Raw genomic sequence first — 21,703 nt, 5'->3', positions numbered from 1 at the left:
CATCGCGGGAATTCCGTTGCCTTTCTCGACCTTCTGGCCGTAAGAATTTCCTCGTTTATCCGCCACTGGATTTCCAGGCATGCACATGACGTGGCGGACGCGCGGAGCGGTCACGGACTCTGACAAGTGGACGGACGCGCGCCGCACGCTCGCTGACCAAGCAGACTCAATCGCTCCGCGCAAGCAAATCGTTCTCGTCGCAGGCACGTCGCAGCATGCGCCTCGAGTCGCTCTGATTGCTACACAGAAAGACATCGCCGCCAATATATCGCGTGGCTGCTCGTCGGCCTGATTGAAGGTACGTGAGCCTCGTCGCGCCGTTCCATTCCATCGGTTCCGATTGCTGTGCGAGCTCACCGTGATTTCGCAAACGCAATCGGCTGAACTTATTACGTTGTGTGTCGTGAGACACGTGCTGTCACGCGGTGTCTCTCTCTATCTCTTTTCTTTCTTTCTCTTTCTCTCCTCTTTCTCACGACAATCTGTCCTTGTGCTGCCTGACAGGATATGGATCCAGGTATTTATTCAACCGGATCACATGTTATGCGTCCCATTATTTTTCATGAAACTGCAGGCGGATACATCAATTAAAATCGCGTCCCTCAAATATTAAGTATTATCGTAGAAAGAAAAATAATTCCTCGCGTGTGTGACGTCATTCTCAAGCTATGTGGATGTGTAGAAGCACGCTACCCCTTATCGGCATTATCATTGTAATGTTTACGTTGAAATTGCTAGGCGCGGTGCACTTTAAATCTCTCTTAGATTCTACACGACTCTCACACTCCTTGCATGCAGGTTTATCAAGTGGCAAAACATTGAAGAGAATCACGAGAGAAAGTAGAATTTACATGCACATATGTTATATCATTTTCAATTGTATGTATTTTGATTGTCATGTTTGGTATTGTGATCGCAAAGATAATATGCAATATTTTTATGATAAAAATGTCAATTATCAAAAAGGAGATGTAATTTTTTTACATAAATAGAAGCGATAATACTGTATGAATCAACTTACAAGTCTCTACAAATTTATATTTTTTATCACACTTTAAATATTAAGATATTATTTTGTTATTGTACATAAAACTTGCATTAAAAAAGATAGATATCTCATATCTAGTCTTTTGTGATAGTTCATTCTTTAATATTACCTTGCACAGCAGAAATCTTATCACTTGTTGCATTTTGACCTTTTTATTTCATAGATAAACTCGTTGATATTCGAGAATATCACAGTTTAATATTTAATTATAATAATCATGACACAAACTTATTGTTTTATCGTTATTTTATTGTTGTGTATATGATAACATTAATTCACACATTATTGACATACTTTTTATATTTTGTTAGAGAATGTGGGCAAAGAAACTATTGTAAAAGTGGCAGATTGGTTGCGTGGAATTTGGGAAATGAGACGACGTGCCGGTGGACCAGTTCAGCAATGGATTGATTCCATACCATCATCTGCGAAGTCGGAGGATGTTGCCATCGCAGGGGAGTGTCAAGAACACAATCCGAACTGCGAGCACAAATTGTTAACACCAACCGAGCCTAAGGACATTCCACTTTCTAAGAACTTAAAGCCTCCAAGTATGACCGTATCGGCGCCTATTAATGTTCCTAATTCTTCAGAAATGAATACTACATCGGTATTACCTAGGTATTATTGAGTAAACATCCAAGTCATCAACAGTCACGTTTACGACAATCACGTTTACATTAAATCACGAATATTGATTTGACTATTTTAGTTCGCTTCCTCATCAGAGACTGGCGCGAGACGCGAGCTTTCAGTCGGATAGCAGTCATTGCAGCAGCGTCGAGAGTTTACTGGAATTACGAAGGGCGGATCCAGCAGCGATTTTGCTCGATCTCGGTTTCGGCGGCTCCTCGACCAGTCCACAGGAGAACGGTACAATTTCTCGCATTCCTAGAAGGTTCCTACAGCCGTCGTCGTTACGAGGCATCGCCATAGATGAATTTCTTAAGCAGCAACAGGAGACCACCGAATCTTTTGATTCGGTATCTTTAGGATATAGAGGCCTAACAGGTAAAGTGGCATTTTTAGTATCAATAATTATTATAATTACATTATTTAATAAGTTTAAACTTCTTTTTATGGAGTCAATAAACATAAGGATAATTCTGAAATTCATCAAATTCATTAAATGTGAAAAACAATCTCTTAGTACAACAAGAAAAATTTATATTTAGTATTATCATCAATAATATCAATAAATTAACGGCGGTATTTTTATGAAATTGATTGTGAAATCTATGTTTCTGGGTAAAGAATAGATCCGCAAACATTTTGCCATATAGCATGATAATTTTGTAGGAAGCAATAGCGCGTTATACACGCCTACACGTGTTCGACAATGCGGAAATTCCGGATCAAGTAATTTTGTAAGTTTTGTGTGAGAATTTATGACCAGGAGTGTTTTGATGTATTTTTTAAATTATTTTAATTGATCTTATTTAGTGGTGCATAACTGTTTTTTTATTGTAATTTTTATTTTAGCAAGCATTTATAGCTTTTTAGCTTTGCTTATATTAGTTTTTAATTTATTTGTGTAAAATTAGTTAGTATATGATATTTGTGCTTTTATTTTTACGTAGAAATTTATCATTTTTCTTTCGTACTTATTATATTACAAAGTATGCTTCTAAAATTATTAAATGTTTAATAATAATCCTACAATACACCTAATAATAATACACAAAAATAGAAATATTTTACTTGATTGTAGATGTACGATTAGTGTGATCTGAATTTTAAATTAATTTGCATGAGTAAGGTAAGCAAGAGTAATATAATAATATGTACTAATGCATTAAGAATATGTATATGAATTAAAGCGTAAATTATTAATGATAAAACCGGAATATTTTCTAAGTCATCACTTGTATCACAAATAGAGTTTAATTTTATAAATTATGTGCCAAATAATTTGTTTAAAAATATTTAATTGCGATATATACTTGTATATGCAGCTAATAGGTAAAATTTATATATGCGTGTTTTATACATTGTTCTTGGAGTACACTTCTTTTATTTTTTTATTTTAAGTATTTTCTGTATTTTATGCATCGTTTCTGGGGCAATTGCTATTATTAATATTAATGAATATACAAAAGATATATCTTGTTCTTTTTCCACATTTTTTTAAAGGATCGCCATATGTAGCCCCATCGGAAATTGTACAAAAGATCATGGAACGCTTGCGTGAACACGAAAGCCATGAAACAGATACGAGTTTGTTTAATTACGACCAGTACAGTTCAATGCAGCAAAATGGAAGGCTTTCCGTGTTGTCTCCTGATAACAGGCAATTCTTGGAACAGCCACGTTCCAAAAGTCCCGACATGCGCAACAAGCGTATGATTATAGGTAAATCAGAAACTTGTGATACAAGTAATCAGTATTGGCATTCAATTTATTTTGTTGCTCTGTAAAATGCATTTTCTTTCTTATAGGACAAAAGTCATTTGCTTTCGGACACGATGGAAATTTAATCGAAATATCTCCTAATAACGCGAAATTTACGCGCGATACAGAAAATGATCACAACAGCTCATTAGATGCCGATGAATGCGCAGAATTAAAGCAATCGTCTCCGGAAGAAAGTACATTCGAACACCGATATCTCTCAAAGTTTGACAGAAAGCTAGCGAAACAATTGTCATTTGACGATACCGTCGAATTTTCTGAAGCTGATCAATTATCAAAAGATGATCGGGGGAGTCAAAGTAGCTTAAATATTGCTCAATGTGGCATCAACGTAGATGATAGAGAACAAGAGTACAAGGCACCAGATACTACTCCTGAAAAACATGAATTTTCTGATACTCGAAGGGCTAGCGATGGTTCGTGTGACACTGAATCCTTTAAGAATAAAATACCTTACGGGAGACGATTTAGTGATAGCGCGATGCGCATTGCTGATCGTCAAAGCAAAGAACACGCGTTATCGCAAAAAAGAAGAAGTCTCAAAAGACAGTCTAGAGTATGTGATACAAGCGCAATACATTATTGCGATCTAAGTCCTATTAGATCTAGCATACCAAGTATAGTAATAGTAAAACCTAATGTAGATAATGAAGTATTGAATGACGGAAATGATAGTACATATCAGTTAAATATACCAAAATCTTTCGAGTTAACCGAATGTAAAAGCGATCTGGAGTTAAAAACGGAATCTTCATTTAGTAAATCTGATGATGTACCTTCGCCTTCAAATATTAGGGAGTCTATCAACAGATTAGAACGTTTTGAAACTGCACAGGAAGATTCGGCGTCGAGTGATCAATCTTGTACAGAAGATAATTACGCTTGTTGTTACAAAGGTAAAGTATGTAAGGATCGTAAACATGATAAAAATTGTCCGGATTGTTGTTGTTACGTTGATAAACGAAAGTATCGCAAAAAGATGGCGAAAATCATGCAGGAAAATAAAAGATTAGAGGATATGCTAGCGAGAAGTAGGAGAGAGGTAGCAGAGATTCGCGATATGCTGAGCAGTGTGTTATCAGTCAGGATGGAACCGGGATTTTAGAAATAGATATAGTAGAGCAATTGCCAATTTTGGTAAAACTATCATATGTGATATAACTGGATATGTATATTACAAAGAATTAAGACCTCGTAGAATTTTGGACTTTCTATTTTACACTTTGAACTGATCTATTTCTTCTACTTGGAAAAGTCAAATATTTTCGAAGTTAATTTTTTGTAGGAAATTAACAAAAAATGTTTCTATAATGTACATCTAAGAACAATCCTTTTAGCATTTATTTTACCTCAAAAAAACTATAAAGAGAAATATTTATTTCCACATACTGATATTAATATAAATTCATGAAAATATTAGTATAAATCTTTATATATTTCTATTTTTATTTGTAACTCGTACTTTTTTCAAATACTTACTTAATGCGAGTTATAAATTTATTACAATTTGATTTTATTTAATCTTAGATATTGGTACAACCAAGAAAAAATGCAACAAATTTATCATTATAATATTTTGTTAATTTTGTGTAGATATATGTGATGGTTAAGATAAATATAAGTTTTGATTGTGTGAAGTAAATTATATAAATTTATACATAAATTGTTTTGAGATTGACGAGAAAAAAATATTTTTATAATAAATATCTAATATAATTGGAATAAAAATATGTGAGATCTATTTATTAAATTTTTTATATTGTTTTGTTTAAATTTGTATATAAATTTTATGATAAACAATTTGTATTTTCTTTAATTTTATTTTATTAATTAAGTTACTCGAGACGCGATTAGCTTGGTTTTGCATTATTTTGATTTTTTTTTACTTCTATCTCATTTCTAATCGTTACATTGTTATGTAAATTGCATATATTTCCACTACCATACCTCGTAATATACTTGTTAAGTTTGAAATATTAAACTAATCTTTATAATTACTGTTACTTTATAATTAAATTTGCTAATTAAATATTTCCAGTTCGTGATTGAAAAATTATAATACTATAGTTATGTCTTGTTCATGTTTGATAAAATTTTTCTGTATAATTTATCTAATTTTTATATATGTATATGCACAAAAAAAAAAGAAAATTAATTGCAAGTTGAAAGAACACAATCAGAACAGTAATGAAAGTTTGGTACTTTCGTCTTCACTCTTTTTTTATAATTATATTCATATGTTTGAAATGCTGATCATTCCGTACTTTATGCAGAAAGAACTTAGAAAGAATCTAGTCTTCTAGAAGTACTACCGCCACGATGATAAAGTGTTTAACTATTAATTCTTAATCTTTCTTTATTTTATATTACACTCAAGATAGTACATATTCTCAAAAGGAAATTTCAAAAAACGATTCGTGACTTTAAATATCAATTATTGAGAATTAATTTATGCTGTCATATTGGTGTATTTCTTGAACAATAGTGTGTATCACATATCACATAAATATGGACAAAATACATTTATTTAGCTTTAAATTAAAACGGGATCAATAGTTTAACTAAATAATAGTTACTAAAAGTGTGATTTTTATGTTCATTTCCACCAATGCAGATTAACTTTGATTTGCTCCATTTAATTTGCTCTTTATTTTTCTTCTAATTCTAAGAATTAGAAAACGATGAAGAATAAGTTACAAGGTTGGTGGATATGAACATTAATAAATTAAATAAAATAAAGGAATTGTGTAAATTAAAACAAAAAAATTAATGCGAAACAGTTCTACTGTGACCAATCAAATGCGAATTACTTGATATTAAAGACAAAACGCTATTATCTACAAAAATTTTTTTGAGGAAGAGAAATAATTAAAAAGTTATAATATTAAATAATTACATGTATCAAATAATATATATATTATTATGAAATGTATGAATAAGTTTGTCCATTTTTTTTATTTAATTTGCTTACATCGATTGGAAAAATGCTAACATCAATTGGAAGTTTAATATTACTAAATACGAATTTAATTTTTTTTAAGTCATAACATCGTCGATTAATAAAAAAAATGTATTTTATTTTGTCATATTTAAAAAACCACATAGTTTGCGCAGAAATGTAAAATTATCAACAAATGGTCCAATATAAATCAAAAACTTTGTTAACATTTACACAATAAATTTTCCATAATAAACATCCACATTTTACATGATAAATCAGTCTATGATATATTTTCTGATTTCTTACAATCTTATCAAATAATGAAATTCTACTAAATATATGTATTACTTATATAAAGTACACAAGAAAGTAATTATATAAACAGAATAGATGCATTGTAGTATTAAGGTACAATGTACAATTGTGGGAGAACTCAATAAATATTTACCACAATTGAGTTTCGTATTTTTTTTTATGTGTATTAACCATAACTCGCATTTATCAGCTAAACACGCTACTAAATTACAATACTTTTGTATAGAAACAAAATGCTTATACTACAAAATATTCAGGTATCTATTTCAAATGTGCTTTTACTTGTCACAAATAATCGCGAAACTATATCGTTTTTTTTTATCAACATGCGAAGTAACACAATTTTGTAGACAGACAGACAGACAGATTTTGAGATCGAACTATTTTTAATAACGAAAACAAAATATGATCAATAAAAATAATATAAGTTAACTTTATACAACTAATTCTCTTTACAAGTTCGATAAAACATAAATGCAAGTTACTCTGGAAGTTGCTAATTTTTGTTACATTTTATGATTAAGCGACACACAAGAACTAGCGTCGCCCATAGCAGTTAGTGAGAACCGTAAGAAATGCTTTCTATAGCTTTTTATTTTTTATATCTTTTGTATATTAGTTAACATTTTTTTCTAATTCTAGGTCTGATTGAAAGAAGAGATATATATATTATATATATTATAGTCGTATTTATAAATATTTGCCACATTTATAATCAATGTAATTTACGAGACTCAATTTGCATTTTGTATATTCATATCGAACTTGAAACTGTTTTTTTGGCTATAATATGAAACATGATAGTTCCCATTTATTTCTGACTAAGGGCGCGCTTGAAATAGCTACATAGGTTACAAGGCCAATCTGCAAACGCTGCATCTGCAAAATAGTTTAAACAGACCAACAGTGACATCATAAAAAAAGTAATCGAACATTCAACATGTATCCTTTACGCTAGGTAACATTGAATTTCTGTCGATGACACAAAATTATCAAATCATTGGGTATTGCATTTACTAAACTCCGTAAATACGACACATGCTTACGAGTAGCTTTCTTGGTAATTGAAGCTCACACGTATATTCTGTTCAGAGATATTAATTATTAGCTAAAGCTAACCCCTCAGTAATAAATTCAGAGCCATGGTCCATCCAATCTTATATTTTAAATATGAACCTGCTACACAGTACCATGTCATAAACTTCATCCATGTGTATGTGTAAATTGTAAATGTTCGTGAATGTGTACATGTAGATGTGGATGTTTCTTTCTGATCTTTCCTTACAACTTATGTTTTCTTAAAACGTATAAACAAATAAGAGGGTAAACACAATCTAATTTAGTCTTCTTTATCATCCCTGAAATTAATAAAGAGAAATTCATTAACATTAATCACGTTATGTATTGCAACGTTGTAGATACGACCAACGATACAACTACATACTTTACTTCTTGTGGTTGCGATGGATCAAAATGAAGTTCAACAATTGTCTCTTGTCTACTTTGCACTTTGAAGGACACCTGGACCGCAATGTAATTGTCTTTGTTACTTTGTTGCCATCCAGAATACTGCAATAAAAATAAAATTTCCATGAATTATATTCGTAAATACAATTTGCACGTGATTATGCTTTAGAGTTCTGATATCTGTCTGAATTGCAAGTTAATTTAGTGAATGCTAGTATATATTATTTTTAATTCTGAAAAAAAATGCTTTTACCGTCGTTGTGCTTTTGTACAGTACTTTCCCATCTTCCTCGAAAGGTAGAAACTTTTGGAGCAATGCTTTTCCATCTATCCTCCACAAGGTTGGGTAAGTGCTCGTTTCCACATCAGACTTACCCTTACTAGATAAATTATCTTCTTTATTCTTATTGGATTCAAGGTCAGCTTTTGCAAGTACAAAGGAACCAGACTGCAACAAACATCAGTGGTGTCAGTGATGATCATCATATTTTAAAGGAGTATTAGGACTGAATGGTCATTGATCATGGCCTGGTGACTTACTGTGTATTCTTTTGGAGTCTCTCCAGATTCATTGTAACTGTTGTCATCAGAATCTTCCTCCTCCTCTTCCTCCTTTTCATCATCCTCTTTCTTAGAGCGTTTTTTCCTCTTTGACTTTTTCCCTCCATCAGAATCAGATTCTTCATCTTCCTCGAATTCATCCTCTTCCTCCTCATCCTCTTCTTCCTCGTCCTCCTCCTCAGAATGCTGTCGCTTTTTTGCCGTTCCTCTCTGTGGCCTTACTTTAGTGCCAGCCTATAAAAAAATTACAAATAACATATCAGAATCAGATGTTTCTATCTTTTTTCTTTTACAATTGCATATTCTGTCAATCATATTCCATGATCATGTTTGTATTAATACTATATATTATAGAATTTACTAGTTTCTCACAAGACATTGAACGATAGAAAAATATGTAATCTAAGCCTGAAACATGGGACTTTATGGAATCCATCAGCATTCCGTAACTCATTAATATGATAAAATTCACGTGATTTACAATTAATAAAAGGTATCTTAAGATATAATTTACTTTTAATTTTTAAAAATAACTATTGATGAAAAACAATTGTATTAAAAAAATTTAGAATTCTTTCTGCCGATTAAATTAAACATCTATCGATTAAGCTAATCAGAATTCAATTAAAGACCATAAGAACTAGTTCAAAACTTTAAAAAAGTGCTTTGTGTATGTATGTATGTATGTATGTATGTATGTATGTATGTACATACCGTTTTCCCTTTTTTTTTAATCTAATAAAAGAGCCGCGGTATATATAAAGCACGTCTACCGTGCTCCCTTCCAGTTTAAAAAATCGCCTACCGGCAGCGCGGCGCCACCGAGCAGCCGACCGACCGACCGAACTGACCAACCGGCCGGCGACGATGGCCGCCGCGGGCGATGTGGGACAGGAGGACCGTGCTGGATGCGAACGGCTCTATCTCGAAAGATACGTCAGGACAGCGCGACCGGGTCGTCGTGTAAAAAAACTACGCGGCGCGGCCCCGATGTCGGGAATCCCATTTCCTGGCGCATTCATCCCCGCGGCGGGGCGAGACGAAGAGTTGTCGCCTCCGACGACGCCTCGTTCCGTCACGATCGCGCGACACCTGCCGTCCCACCTGACGCGCGTCCCCTCGAGCGGACCGGGGAATCTCAGGAGACGATTCCATGACGGATGTCCTGGCGCATCCAAGTCGCGGCGAAATGTCTCCGCCGTAGCCAATCGTCGACGGCGGGAGACGGCCGCGTTCACATCCTCCTTTTTTTCTTCTCTCACTCGCTTTCCCCCTCTCTCTCTCTCTCATTTTTCGATAGATGCCTTTCGTTTGTGACGAACGACGCGGACGTCATGATGAAAGGGTCGATCGTCTTCGTCAACGAGCGTCCGCGGACGCGGGCGTGACGGGAGGGAAAAAATTCACAACGAAACGCGCGATGCGTGTCGACTCACCTCGGTCCCGGGCTCTGGAGTCCACTCCTCCTCGGAGGCGCCCTCGACCTCCGGATAGTCCGGATCGTCCACCTCGTAATCGTCCTCGTCTGAATAATCCTTGATCTTCTTCATGCTGCCTTTGCGCGAAATGTTTGCCGATTTACCGAGACACCGTCCGCGAAAAAAGCGTCGTTACGCAGGGCGACACGCGCTGGTTAGCAAAGTCGGTGAGGAACCGGAATACGTGCAGTGCACACACGAAGTCTCGCACAACAATATGGCGGTCGGTAAGGGAGAAGGGAGGAGGAACGCTCCCTTTATTACCGCGAATACGCGCGCGGACTGAGTGGCGCGGACTGAGGCTGCGGAAACCGTCTGCCCGATGGCAGCACCATTTCCATTCGCGACATTTCTACTTTGAGAGAGAGAGAGAGAGACAGAAAGACAGAGACGTCCGATCCCCTTTCGGATGAGTTTAGAGTTTAGATCAGTTTAGATCCCTCCCGCGCTCGTGAAGTGATTCCATGCTGAAATTAATGTGCTCGTTGGGGACGAGAGTTTCAAAACGACAAATCAACGACACGTCGTTTTGAAACTCTCGTCAATCCGAGCACGGAAGGGATGGACGAAATAATGAAAGAGAGAACGTTGAAAGAATAGATCAAACAAATCAGTAGATGCATATTTTCCATCCCACCCTTCTGCTTTTATAAGATTGCATATATTTACGTAACACTGACTGTGTACATTATTTTTCTTTTATTAACTTCTTTTCTCTCAACGATTATCCTCGATTATATAATCTTAAAAACTGTGTGGCAACGTCGTACTAGAGTTAGGGCCATCGCACATATATTTTCTGGAAAACGTAATAATACCATTTATTTATTTGTTAACCAGGCAACAGTCACTAGTAGAAACAGGGAATAAAAAAAGAGAGAAAAAGAGAAAGATTTTAGATCAGTTTGCATTGCAATTCATACTGCATTGCAATTTTACATCTTTTTTCCTTTTTGCAATTTTTTAACCATTTTATGCAATATGTATTCTCCAAGTTCGGATATCAATCAAACTTTTTTGTTTATGAAAAAAAGTTACACAGCTAATATCAACAATTAAATGGAGAACACTGATTAAATCCTTGAGATTTAATTAAGAGACATAGATATATACTTTTTAACTTTTAAGTTACATGCGCATTAATTATAGAAAGTTAAGGAGCAATATTCTTATTAATGCCAAACACCTCGAGGATTGTTAATAATTTTTCGGACTCGCGCAAGAACGGGTCGATATAGGGGTTGACGCGTGCGCTGACGTCCGACGCCGCGTCGGGACGCCGTACCTTCCGTATTTACGGTACAGCAAAAACCCTGGTGCAGGGGTAAAGAGTGAACGGTAGGACGTCGAGGAGAAATATGTTTGAGCTCTACGGTGTCGGTAAGGATGGCATGGTGTATCGCTCGCCGCCTCCCAGAAGAAAGGAAGTCGACATTCTTTCGGAGGTAGGTAGGACACCCAGCTAAAGAGTCCTTGTTAATTGCAAGGAGAGAGAGAGAGAGAGAGAGAGAAAGAGAGAGAAAGCTTCCTTTTAATTGATTCGTCTGCGGGACCCCCCAGAGAAATATCCACTGAAATATTATTTATCTTCTGTAATTGATGACCGAGCTGACACTCACACGTGCGAACGCTACGTGTGTCACCCCAACATTTTTCTGGAGCAATACAGATCAACTATCCAACTCGCTTACAACACCTCTGAGATATTAATTATTTTATTCGTCGAATATAATTTCTTGAAAAAGTTGAAAAGTCTGAAAATGCTTCTTTAATTAATCCGCTAACGCTATACTTGGAAGTTATATGTATTTATTATATTATATCTATACTTTTTTTTATATTTAAATAATTTTACTTTTATTTGTAGATGTACAATCTTTTTTGTAAGCAAAAAGTTCTGTTACATTTTCGTCAGGACATTTTGTTGGAATTGTCAGAAGGTTGATTTGATTTAAAAGACAACAGTTTGTTTCCTATTTAGGCGAAACAGATGCGACCTTTTGTTTAAGAATTTTCACAATATATGATAAATGCTACGATAAGTTTGGCCGAGAGGTAATTTGCACATAATTCTCTGAAATGTTGATTCACCACCGACGTTTTGCAATTGTATCGTCTGCGGAAAGTCTCCCAGGGATGTTTCATCTATGCAAAGTAGTCTTCTATATTTATTTCCTCACTCAAGGTAGACGTGTTTTTCCTCGCGGTCTTTCATAACTTACGAGCCGCTAATACCCGGTGTAACGCGACGGATTCGCGCAACGCGGATAATACGCGGGGAATTATGCAATCGTTGCAATCTTTGGATTTAATTTACGGAGACGATTGCTCGGAGGCTAGCTCGGCAGCTTTGTAAATCGGTGCACTTTTGCAGACATGCCTGCAGCTCTCGTCGCCGGAATTCATGAGAAAATTGCCCAACGGCGATGCACTTCACCACATCAAGGACACGGGTGTCTCGACTTCCTTCAACAAGGCTAAAGAACCACCAAGAGAGAGCAGTGAGTCCGTATAAAAAATCGTTAATGCACACGGGGTAAGAGCTTGGAACAGATGAGAGGTTCATATCGTCAAGTATTATTTTACATTCTGTACAATGTAAAAACTCGCAAGTAATCACAAGAGTCATACGTGACTTTATGTCGGAATTAAGTGTTAAAATATTGTACATAATTTAACTAATTTTATATATACATATAGAAAGAACAATTTCACTGCGTATCTAAAAGTAGTTAGATACAGATCAAAAAGTAATTTTATGTTGAACTAAAATAATTTTATAGAAAGCTCAAAAGTATATTGCTGTAAAAGAATTTTAACATTCTGGCAATTCTAGTTTAAACATCCAATGCAATTATTTTCAGATCTGTATTTGAAATAGAATTTCGTCAATGTAAAAATTAAATTTGCAAGAAATCAAGAGTCTCTCTATGAAGAACTTTACACTAAAATCAAGTATAAAGGATATTCTGAATAATTAACTGAGTTAATTAAAATTTTATAACGAACCGAATACTTGAATTACCTGGGATTATCTTAATAAACAGTCGAGATATGGATCTTCTCTAGTGTTAGACGCACACATTTAAATGTAATTTGAGTCATCGTACATGACTCACCCGTCTGATAATGTAACAATTATAATTACTGCTATAAATACAAGTAACGATCGGCAAAGTGTTAAATCAGATTAGCATGGATTTAATTCGTCGTGTCGCGCACGATTGCCGAGCACTTTCTCGATTATCCCATCATCCCCGATTGTTTCCGATGATCGAACAGGCGACAGCCTCGATAGTTTCTTTCTTTTCGCCATGATTTTGCACGTCAACGGACTTATGTAAAAGCCTCCGCGAGGGATGAGGAGAAAAATCGTCGCGCGACGCGAAATGACGAGCGCAGCGAGTGACGGTATCGCGATTTGATATGATTTCTATTCACGGCTCGACGATCATCTCAATCGCGGAGATCGAAGTTTCGGTCACGGCGAATTTCACGTACGGATAAGTACGATCTACGCTCGGTTGGCCTTCTCGGTCCAAAAAGATTCCCTTGCAATCCCGCAGATATTTCCACTTTTGAACTTGCTTATTCATAGTGCAAATATTAACGTATTAACACAATATATAAATTATGTAATAGATACACATCTTAGACACAAACAAATGTCGCAGTCTTTGAATTTAATCGAAGATACGCACGTAGATTTTGACATTGGACAATGTTGCAGGAGGCAGTGCCGTGAGAAGATGGATGGTAATGACTGGATTCTTCTTCCTCGGATGTGCCTTAGTGGCCGGAGTAGGTCTGCCTCTCGCCTTGGAGCTCCGGAGCTCTCATCTGCTGGAAGCTAGACTGCAGGTGGTCCGAAGAATGCTCTCAGAGGTCCCGCTGATCGATGGGTAACAGATGTATCTCATATATAAATTAACAAAAAATAGACTCAACCCTGAATTAAAAATAGATCGCTAAATATAATCGAATGGAATTACTCCGAAATCTCGGAGAAGTCTATTCTTCGGTGTCAAAGCTTTGAAATAAAAAGTACAACGTCCTATTTTTCATTTAAAAACAGAAAGAAAAAAGCACATTATAGTCTGCATTTATTATCTCGCGCGAATCTCGCCTATCAGGAACAACGACTTCGCCTGGAACCTGCGCAAGCATCGTGGCAGCACGAAGCTGGGTAACTTCCCCTTCGACGAGGATCTGTCGCGCAACAGCAGCTGGGGTCCCCAGTGGCAGACCGACCTGATCCGCCTGGAGCAGGGGATCGTCGGGGCGCAATTCTGGTCGGCCTACGTGCCGTGCGAGGCCCAATTCCTTGACGCCGTGCAGCTCACCCTCGAGCAGATCGACATCGTGCGCCGGCTCACCGCGCGCTACCCCAAGCGCATCCGGATGGTGAGGACGAGCGACGAGCTGGAGCAGGCGCACCGGGACGGGGTGATCGCCAGCCTGGTCGGGATAGAGGGTGGCCACAGCATCGGTACCTCCATGGCGGTGTTGAGGAGCTTCCACCGGCTGGGCGCGCGTTACATGACCCTGACCCACAAGTGCAATACTCCATGGTGAGTTCGACCATCAAGTTAGATTAACGTCTTTAGGCTCGAAAGAAACATGAATATTGTGCGCATAATGACAGCGGAAAGGAACGAACCTTGGAGGAGCACAAATTGGCAACTTGTATCGGCTAATGTTCGCTTTCACGTAGCGTGGTTTATATTTACATTAATTGCTTTAAAAGAGTTTGATAAGTCCCTAAAAGGACTCATTACGTCTTACGCCGGACGATTAGCTTAATCACAAATAAGTGGCATCTTAGTTCTGCAAAGGAAGTGGCCGCAAGTCTCGCATCCGCGCTCGAAGATCTCTTTGTATTCACATTTCTTCTAAAATTTTCAACACAACATGATTCGAAGGTTTTGATCTTCAGGGCGGACTCGTGCTCCGTGGACGATCCGAACTCGGACGCACCCTCCGATTTCCACAGCGACGGTCTCTCGCCGTTTGGCAAGGCGGTCGTCCGGGAGCTGAATCGGCTCGGCATGCTCGTCGATCTCTCTCACGTCTCGGTGAGGACGATGAGGGACGCCCTCGCCGTAACAAAGGCGCCCGTTATATTCTCGCACAGCGCCGCCAAGGCTCTCTGCAACTCCTCGAGTAACGTCCCGGATGATGTGCTACGGAATTTGGTAAAGAACAGAGAAATTCACATTTTTCCTTCCCTGAAATTCATATACGCGAACACGTACATATTTAATACTCAATCTCGAAATCGCTGTTGTAGAAAATAAGTTTATTTAACTTTAAAGAACTCTCGATCAAGCGTTGATATTTCGTCTTTAAAAAAGTCTCTGAATGTAAATGGTTCTTGGTAATTTATAAACTGGATTTATCCGCCTGAATGTTAATTCTTTTGTGGAGATAAATTTAGGTTTAAATAGCTCTCGTATTGATTTTAATTTTGTCCCAGAGATCAATTTTCTCTGGATGTATGTAGTTTTTTTCTAACTCAAATTTTTGAATTTATTCGCTCACATATTAATTTTCTATTATTTCGTGGAATTAAAATATTACGTAGTGTTCGTCGCGGTGACACAATATTTGCTCGAGGATTAATCGCGCGGCTTTCATCTCTGCTTCCTCCAGTCTCTCAACGGTGGTCTGGTTATGGTCAGTTTCGACAGCGCGCATTTAAGCTGCAGCGATAAGGCCTCCATGTACGACATCATAGGTAAGTAGCGCGAGTGTGAAAAACATCAAAAAGAGATCGAGGGTCAAAATCAGTAGTAAACATATAGAAACCTTGGAGATAGTGGACGGACGTCGAACACAACGCCGTCTCTCTTTTTACAGCTCACATCAATCACATCAGACTAACAGCTGGTGTGAACCACGTGGGCCTCGGTGCGGGCTACGACGGAATATTGAGGTAACTGAAAACGCGCCAGCATTGCCGTATCTTTATTATGAACCGATAGCACTAATGCATGCTCGCGGAAATTATGCAACGCGCAATGAAAATTTTGCTTACCAACAATCTTCCGAACTGACAGTTAGTTTCAATACTCATTAATTTTTTTTTTATTTACGATTAAAGTTGTCAAAGCACACTTTCGTAATCGAAAATAACTCTGCGGTAATTAATAATGCACGCTAATTTGTTTTGCTAATTAAACGTTTAAAAAAATATTACAACTAGTTTTATTTGTCTCGCAAAATGAGCACACATCCGATAAAACTTTTCGTGCTTCTTCGTCATAAAAATAATTACACGATTGCTTAATCCTCTGCCATATGCGTCTATTAAACTCACATTTATTTTACGATTGCCTATACAATGGCGGAATAACAATTTTTGCTTTCTGTACGCTTGACATAGATGCAAAATATTATTATGCAATTACAAGAAATTGCTACTTTATTCCGTTTTATAACGTACCTTCCGGCAGAGTCAGATGAATCTGAGCGATAAAAGGATTGAAAGGAACGTTTGCACTTATTCAGGCCGCCGACGGAATTGCCAGACGTTTCCGGCTACCCTTTGCTGCTGGCCGAGCTGACCAGGGAACGTAGATGGTCCGCGACCGATATAAAGAAACTCGTGGGCGGAAATCTGCTGCGCGTCTTCAAGGAAGTGGAGGATCACGCGGCGACTCAGACACATCAGTTTCCGGCAGAGGAGTGGATTCCTCAGGAACTCATCGAGGATAGCGCCTACTGTAGATACCACGACACATAGAGAGCCGTCTCTTTCTCTTTCTCTCTTTCTCTTGATCGTACGATCGTTCCCGTCATCGAAATTGTCATTGATTTCCACGAGGTGGATGATTCTCTCTTAAAGAGGTATGATCGAAAATTCAAACTGCTTCAATTTGTTGAAAATTATATAGAAAATTATTTAAAGCGAAGCTAATATGTATATGTTAATATAGCTTTTAAGATAATTTTTGATGTGTTAAAGAAATTTAGTAACGTTGTTGAAAAAATGATTTAAAAATTGTTACAAATATATTTAAGATAATTGAAATGTAAGCTGTTGTAAAATTTTAGGTATAGGTAATTGTTGAAACATGTGCTAAGGTTTTTTTGTAACGTACTAAAGTAACGTAGCTGCCTAATTGTATGTACAGTCACATCTAATGTTTTTAACTGCAAAATTAAAAAATTATATATAAACAATATTAAAATCTTATAAACAATGATGTATATCAATACCATTAATTTAATTTTACGCAATCGATGTAAATAGTAAAATGAAATGAATAATAATCTCATGAGGTACACATGCTAAAATTTTAACAATTTGTACTTAATAATGTAAGTTGTTTTTTGCTTAGATTTGTATCGATCATACCTTCTTAAAAAAGAGAAACACACTTTATCATCTTTGTACCTGGAGCGCTCCAACTGTTTTACATTTTTAATAAAGTATAATGTTCTGTTTACATTTTTAATAAAGTAGCAATAAACTCTCTCCGCGTGCTTTATTAATAAAGTTCCTTATCTTCCTTGTTCTACGTAAGAAATCGGATTATAAGCAAAAAATTATCTCTTTTCTTATATAAACTTCATTTTCATTAGACGTATAGATTCATCTGACGTCAATTGAGCCTTTTTCAGAAGATTACTTTTCCCGGAAGAAGCTTGCATGAAATGATATTTTATAGTAATCGTTTATAGTACGTTAATGCAACTCAAGGACTTCTATATTATGTGAAAATCACTTTATTATGACGTGAAAATCATTCATAGAATTTAATATTGATATAAGTATATATGAAACACAAACAGTTTGTATGTATTCAATTTATGCTTTACGATCTTTTTTTCAAAATTATTATTTATTTCGCTTGCTCAACACAAGCAAAATACGGATTAACAAATTTGATAAATATGTTTGGAACAGCTTCACGATCGGTCCAGTTGCATTACGGTCCCAATTGCGATTATAGTCAAAATGGACGTTAGCAGTTAAGTCAATTTACTTTGTCTTGTGTCTCCTCTCTCCGTGTGCAGCGTCACATAATATATGTTGAAGCAATTATTTAATCTCTGTGCACACATCTATACGCACGAACGCATACGACGCTAATAGAGGCAGACGAGTCGCAGTATGTCAATTACATCGTTTAATATTTAACTCGAGGCTTATATTTCAATCGGGGACGGCGCCGTAAATAATCGGGCTTGATCTGCTATCTGAATCCCGGTTCTCTTATTCTCTCTCTTTCTTTCTGTCTCTAAGGATAATAAATAAGTTGCGGAAGCTCCGACGTGTTCGAATAATTCATATCTATGTGGGAGAAACTGTCTCAATGAATAATAGTAACTCCTTCTCTTTGTGTACACGCACGTTTTTCATACTACTCTGATTAACGATTAATCCAATAAAAAGATTGAGACGATAAAGTCGTCGAACCTGAGAACTGTTCACGAATACTTATCTGACGTTTATCGACAATTTAAGAATCTGAGAACATTGTATTTAATAATGTGTATCATATTTGAATCAACTTCTGAAATAGTTCACATATTAAAAAGTCATTAACAGGTTTGAATATTATTTTCTAAATTATAATAAAATGTTAGATTGTCAGAAAATAATTTACTTCAAACTTGAAAGAAAAAAATAAATTAATAAAAATACAGATATGTAATTTATAATACAATAAAATAATGTAATTATTATTTACATATATTAAAAATACAGATAAAAACAATAGATATATTCCGATGAAATCTTTCCATGAAATTAATATAAATTACTTTCTTTTAATTAATTACTTTTCTTATAGGCCATTCTACTAAACGAATGCTTAACAGTTTTGCTAACTCTCTCAACATGATGAGATCTGTTTGATATAACTCGAGCGCATCGTAAACAAGGTATTTAAAAAATTAAAACGAGCTCAGCAAGCGTGACTCTTCCAGAACGGAGAGTTCATTCAATCTTCTAATGACGTATTAACTGAAATTCGAGAATTAGACTTTATATATCACGCGCTTCATTTGGGCCTTAAAAGACCGACAAGAGATTGTTGCCTCCACACAACTTTCTACGACAGATAAGAACAAATTAATTCTAATAGAATACTCTACAGTAGAGCCGCGCTAGTTCTTACATTTTTCAGAAATCGTGAAAGTGCTGCATCGATACACCACAGCATAGCCATCGAGAGCTTTCGCCTTCGTTGCTGTTAACTTGTTCTCACGATGTGGGTCACGTGCGCCATAACACAGATTGCAATATTTTTGCTTTTGTAAACAACCAGAAAAGCATCATCCGATTACTTTCTTCTCCTGAGGCTGTTGCTTAATAATGCGTTCGTAAGCGGATTTGATGAAGCGCATCGAGCCGAGTTTTGGGGTCTAAGTGACAGAAAAGTAAATTTGTCCGGTTTGATTACGCAATCGTTCTTTTCGCTCGTGTAATTCTTGTACCCGATTGATTACATCGGAACAAAAAAAAGCATGATTGAGTGTTATTTCCTGACACTGACATAAGATCTTCGAAACCGCAACTTTTTTAGGATTCTTCTCCCTGCAAGTCCGCGAGTAAAGTTGCAAGTTAATGAAATAGTTTAATATAATATATTAATTTAATATTTATAATTATATTAATATAATAATATATTAATATAATTATAATTATAATATTATTAATATAATATTTATAATTTCATAAAACAAATAAAGAAGTTTAAAAAAGAATTATTTGCCGAAAGGTATATCAGCAATCAAATAGCATAAAACTGAACAGAAATCTATCATTCTATAATAAAATAAAAATTTAGTTAAAATTCTAAAATATTTTTCTAATATTATAAAAATTTATCTTAGACTAAAATAATTATGTATATCATCTATCGTCCTTGACGTATATAAATATATTTGCATATGTAAAAGAAATATTTAAATAAAGAAGTAAAGAAATGTTTTAAAAATTGTCTAAAAAAATAGCAAGAGAGAATAAAAAATCTGCTGCAAATTACATATTATGTGTGCATATAATACGTAATATTTGACGAGAGAATGTTTCTCTGAAGTTAATTTAATTTTCGCAACTTCTCTCGTTTGAATCTCGCTAAGCTATCTCAAATCATTGCTATTATTTAATTATTCTCTTTTTGTGCACGCTTTAAAGCACCGACAACGAGATAAAAGCATCGAACAGCGTGATATTTAATTCACGCGACTGCGCACGTCAACGTTAATATAAAAAAATTCGACATGCTAAAATTTTTTTCTACATAGTCGCACGCGCAGCATTTTTTGCGGGTCCTCTTTCGGCGTGAATATTTAATTTTCTTGACTCTGCATATCGCACTATCAACGTTATATATGAAAAAAATTACACATGTACTAAAAATACATTTCTAAATTTTTCTTAGAACCAATCATACGTATGTGTCACAGAGACACAATGTGACTTCAAGTTTTCGAGTTCTCAAAAGAAAGGCCTCTCCCCCTAGAGAGAAATTTTATATTATTATTACATATATCTCGATCATTTTTAAATAAATATCAACATGTGTCATGTCAAGGCTGATACGGAACTGTTCAAAATAGATTTTGAACTTCGGAATTATTTTGTCCTAAAAAATTAATAAAAACGCAACAGATAATAATTGAATAATTCCAATTGGAATTCACTTCCACGGGGAAAGTTCCATTATACGTGTCCAGTTCGTCTCGAGATCTTTTCGAGGCGCATTCGTTTTGTCGCGAATTCCTCTTTTCGGCGCGCGGCCGACGATCCACGCGACGCGCCGCGCGGACGAGGATGCGCGTGCTGGCTCGACGTGCGACCCACGCGCTCGCGAGGCCGAGGGGAGCACACGGTCGGGTCAAAGAGGCCAAGATAAATTGCAATCTAATCCGCGGGAGTAAGCCGGGGCCAATTGCGAGCTGTTGCGCGTCCGCAGGAAGAGAGGAGTGGCGCCGCGCCGTACCCCGGGCACAGCGCGCGGGCTGCATACCTCCCGCCTTCGAGGCCTTGCGGCAAATGCTGACGGACAGTGAAATCCTCATCTCTTTTAAAAGATTCTCTTCGCCGAGGAGGCGCGAGGATCCACGACATCGACCGATCAGGATCGATAGCAACGATGTACGGCGTCGTCGAGGGCCCGCTCGAAAATCATTTGGCTAAGAAATTTGGATATTACTACGAGAACGAATTATATTAGAACTGTTCTCCGCGAGATTTAGGATTATTATGGTTGATTGCGATGATTGATACACAATACGCGTTATTTATAAGAAAAAGGATGGTATAAAAATCGTAGCATTGATTGAGATATGCGTAACATATAATGTCTATCGAACAAATGGTTCTGATAAGAATTTAAAAATTTATATTTGATATATGTACAGTTTTTTCACCTTAACGTAATAAAACTTCTAAATAACAAGTAGTAAAATAAACACAGTTTTATCATTAATCGGCCCTACACGCATATATTGTAAAAACATCGA

General features: G+C 36.2%; 3 protein-coding genes across 5 annotated transcripts; 2 read left to right on the top strand and 1 right to left on the bottom strand.

Annotated features, from left to right (window-relative positions):
* Positions 1-8,325, top strand: LOC105835726 (the record flags this gene model as incomplete). 3 transcript variants are annotated; one of them, XM_036289835.1, is given in 7 exon segments in its annotated part: positions 1-298; positions 505-517; positions 1,360-1,669; positions 1,761-2,059; positions 3,182-3,400; positions 3,487-4,356; positions 8,135-8,325. In XM_036289835.1, coding segments are annotated over 6 exon segments (1,767 nt in total). In that variant the 3' UTR covers positions 8,194-8,325.
* Positions 6,397-10,463, bottom strand: LOC105835732 (FK506-binding protein 3). Its single transcript, XM_036289836.1, has 5 exons — positions 10,181-10,463; positions 8,724-8,978; positions 8,437-8,631; positions 8,161-8,285; positions 6,397-8,074 (listed from the first exon to the last, which is right to left on the bottom strand). The coding sequence occupies exons 1-5, from the start codon at positions 10,292-10,294 to the stop codon at positions 8,056-8,058; spliced, it is 708 nt and encodes a 235-aa protein (XP_036145729.1). The 5' UTR covers positions 10,295-10,463; the 3' UTR covers positions 6,397-8,055.
* A 770-nt stretch (positions 10,464-11,233) lies between these two features.
* LOC105835728 (dipeptidase 1) lies at positions 11,234-17,702 on the top strand. Its single transcript, XM_012679255.3, has 8 exons — positions 11,234-11,667; positions 12,597-12,723; positions 13,953-14,124; positions 14,356-14,793; positions 15,159-15,417; positions 15,875-15,959; positions 16,082-16,157; positions 16,733-17,702. The coding sequence occupies exons 1-8, from the start codon at positions 11,581-11,583 to the stop codon at positions 16,965-16,967; spliced, it is 1,479 nt and encodes a 492-aa protein (XP_012534709.1). The 5' UTR covers positions 11,234-11,580; the 3' UTR covers positions 16,968-17,702.
* Positions 17,703-21,703: the final 4,001 nt, after the last annotated feature.

The sequence above is a fragment of the Monomorium pharaonis genome, chromosome 7, assembly GCF_013373865.1.
Source record: "Monomorium pharaonis isolate MP-MQ-018 chromosome 7, ASM1337386v2, whole genome shotgun sequence".
NCBI lineage: Eukaryota > Metazoa > Arthropoda > Insecta > Hymenoptera > Formicidae > Monomorium > Monomorium pharaonis.
The sequence above is the reverse complement of the archived record's forward strand: the minus strand, read 5'-3'. Positions and strand labels throughout refer to the sequence as shown.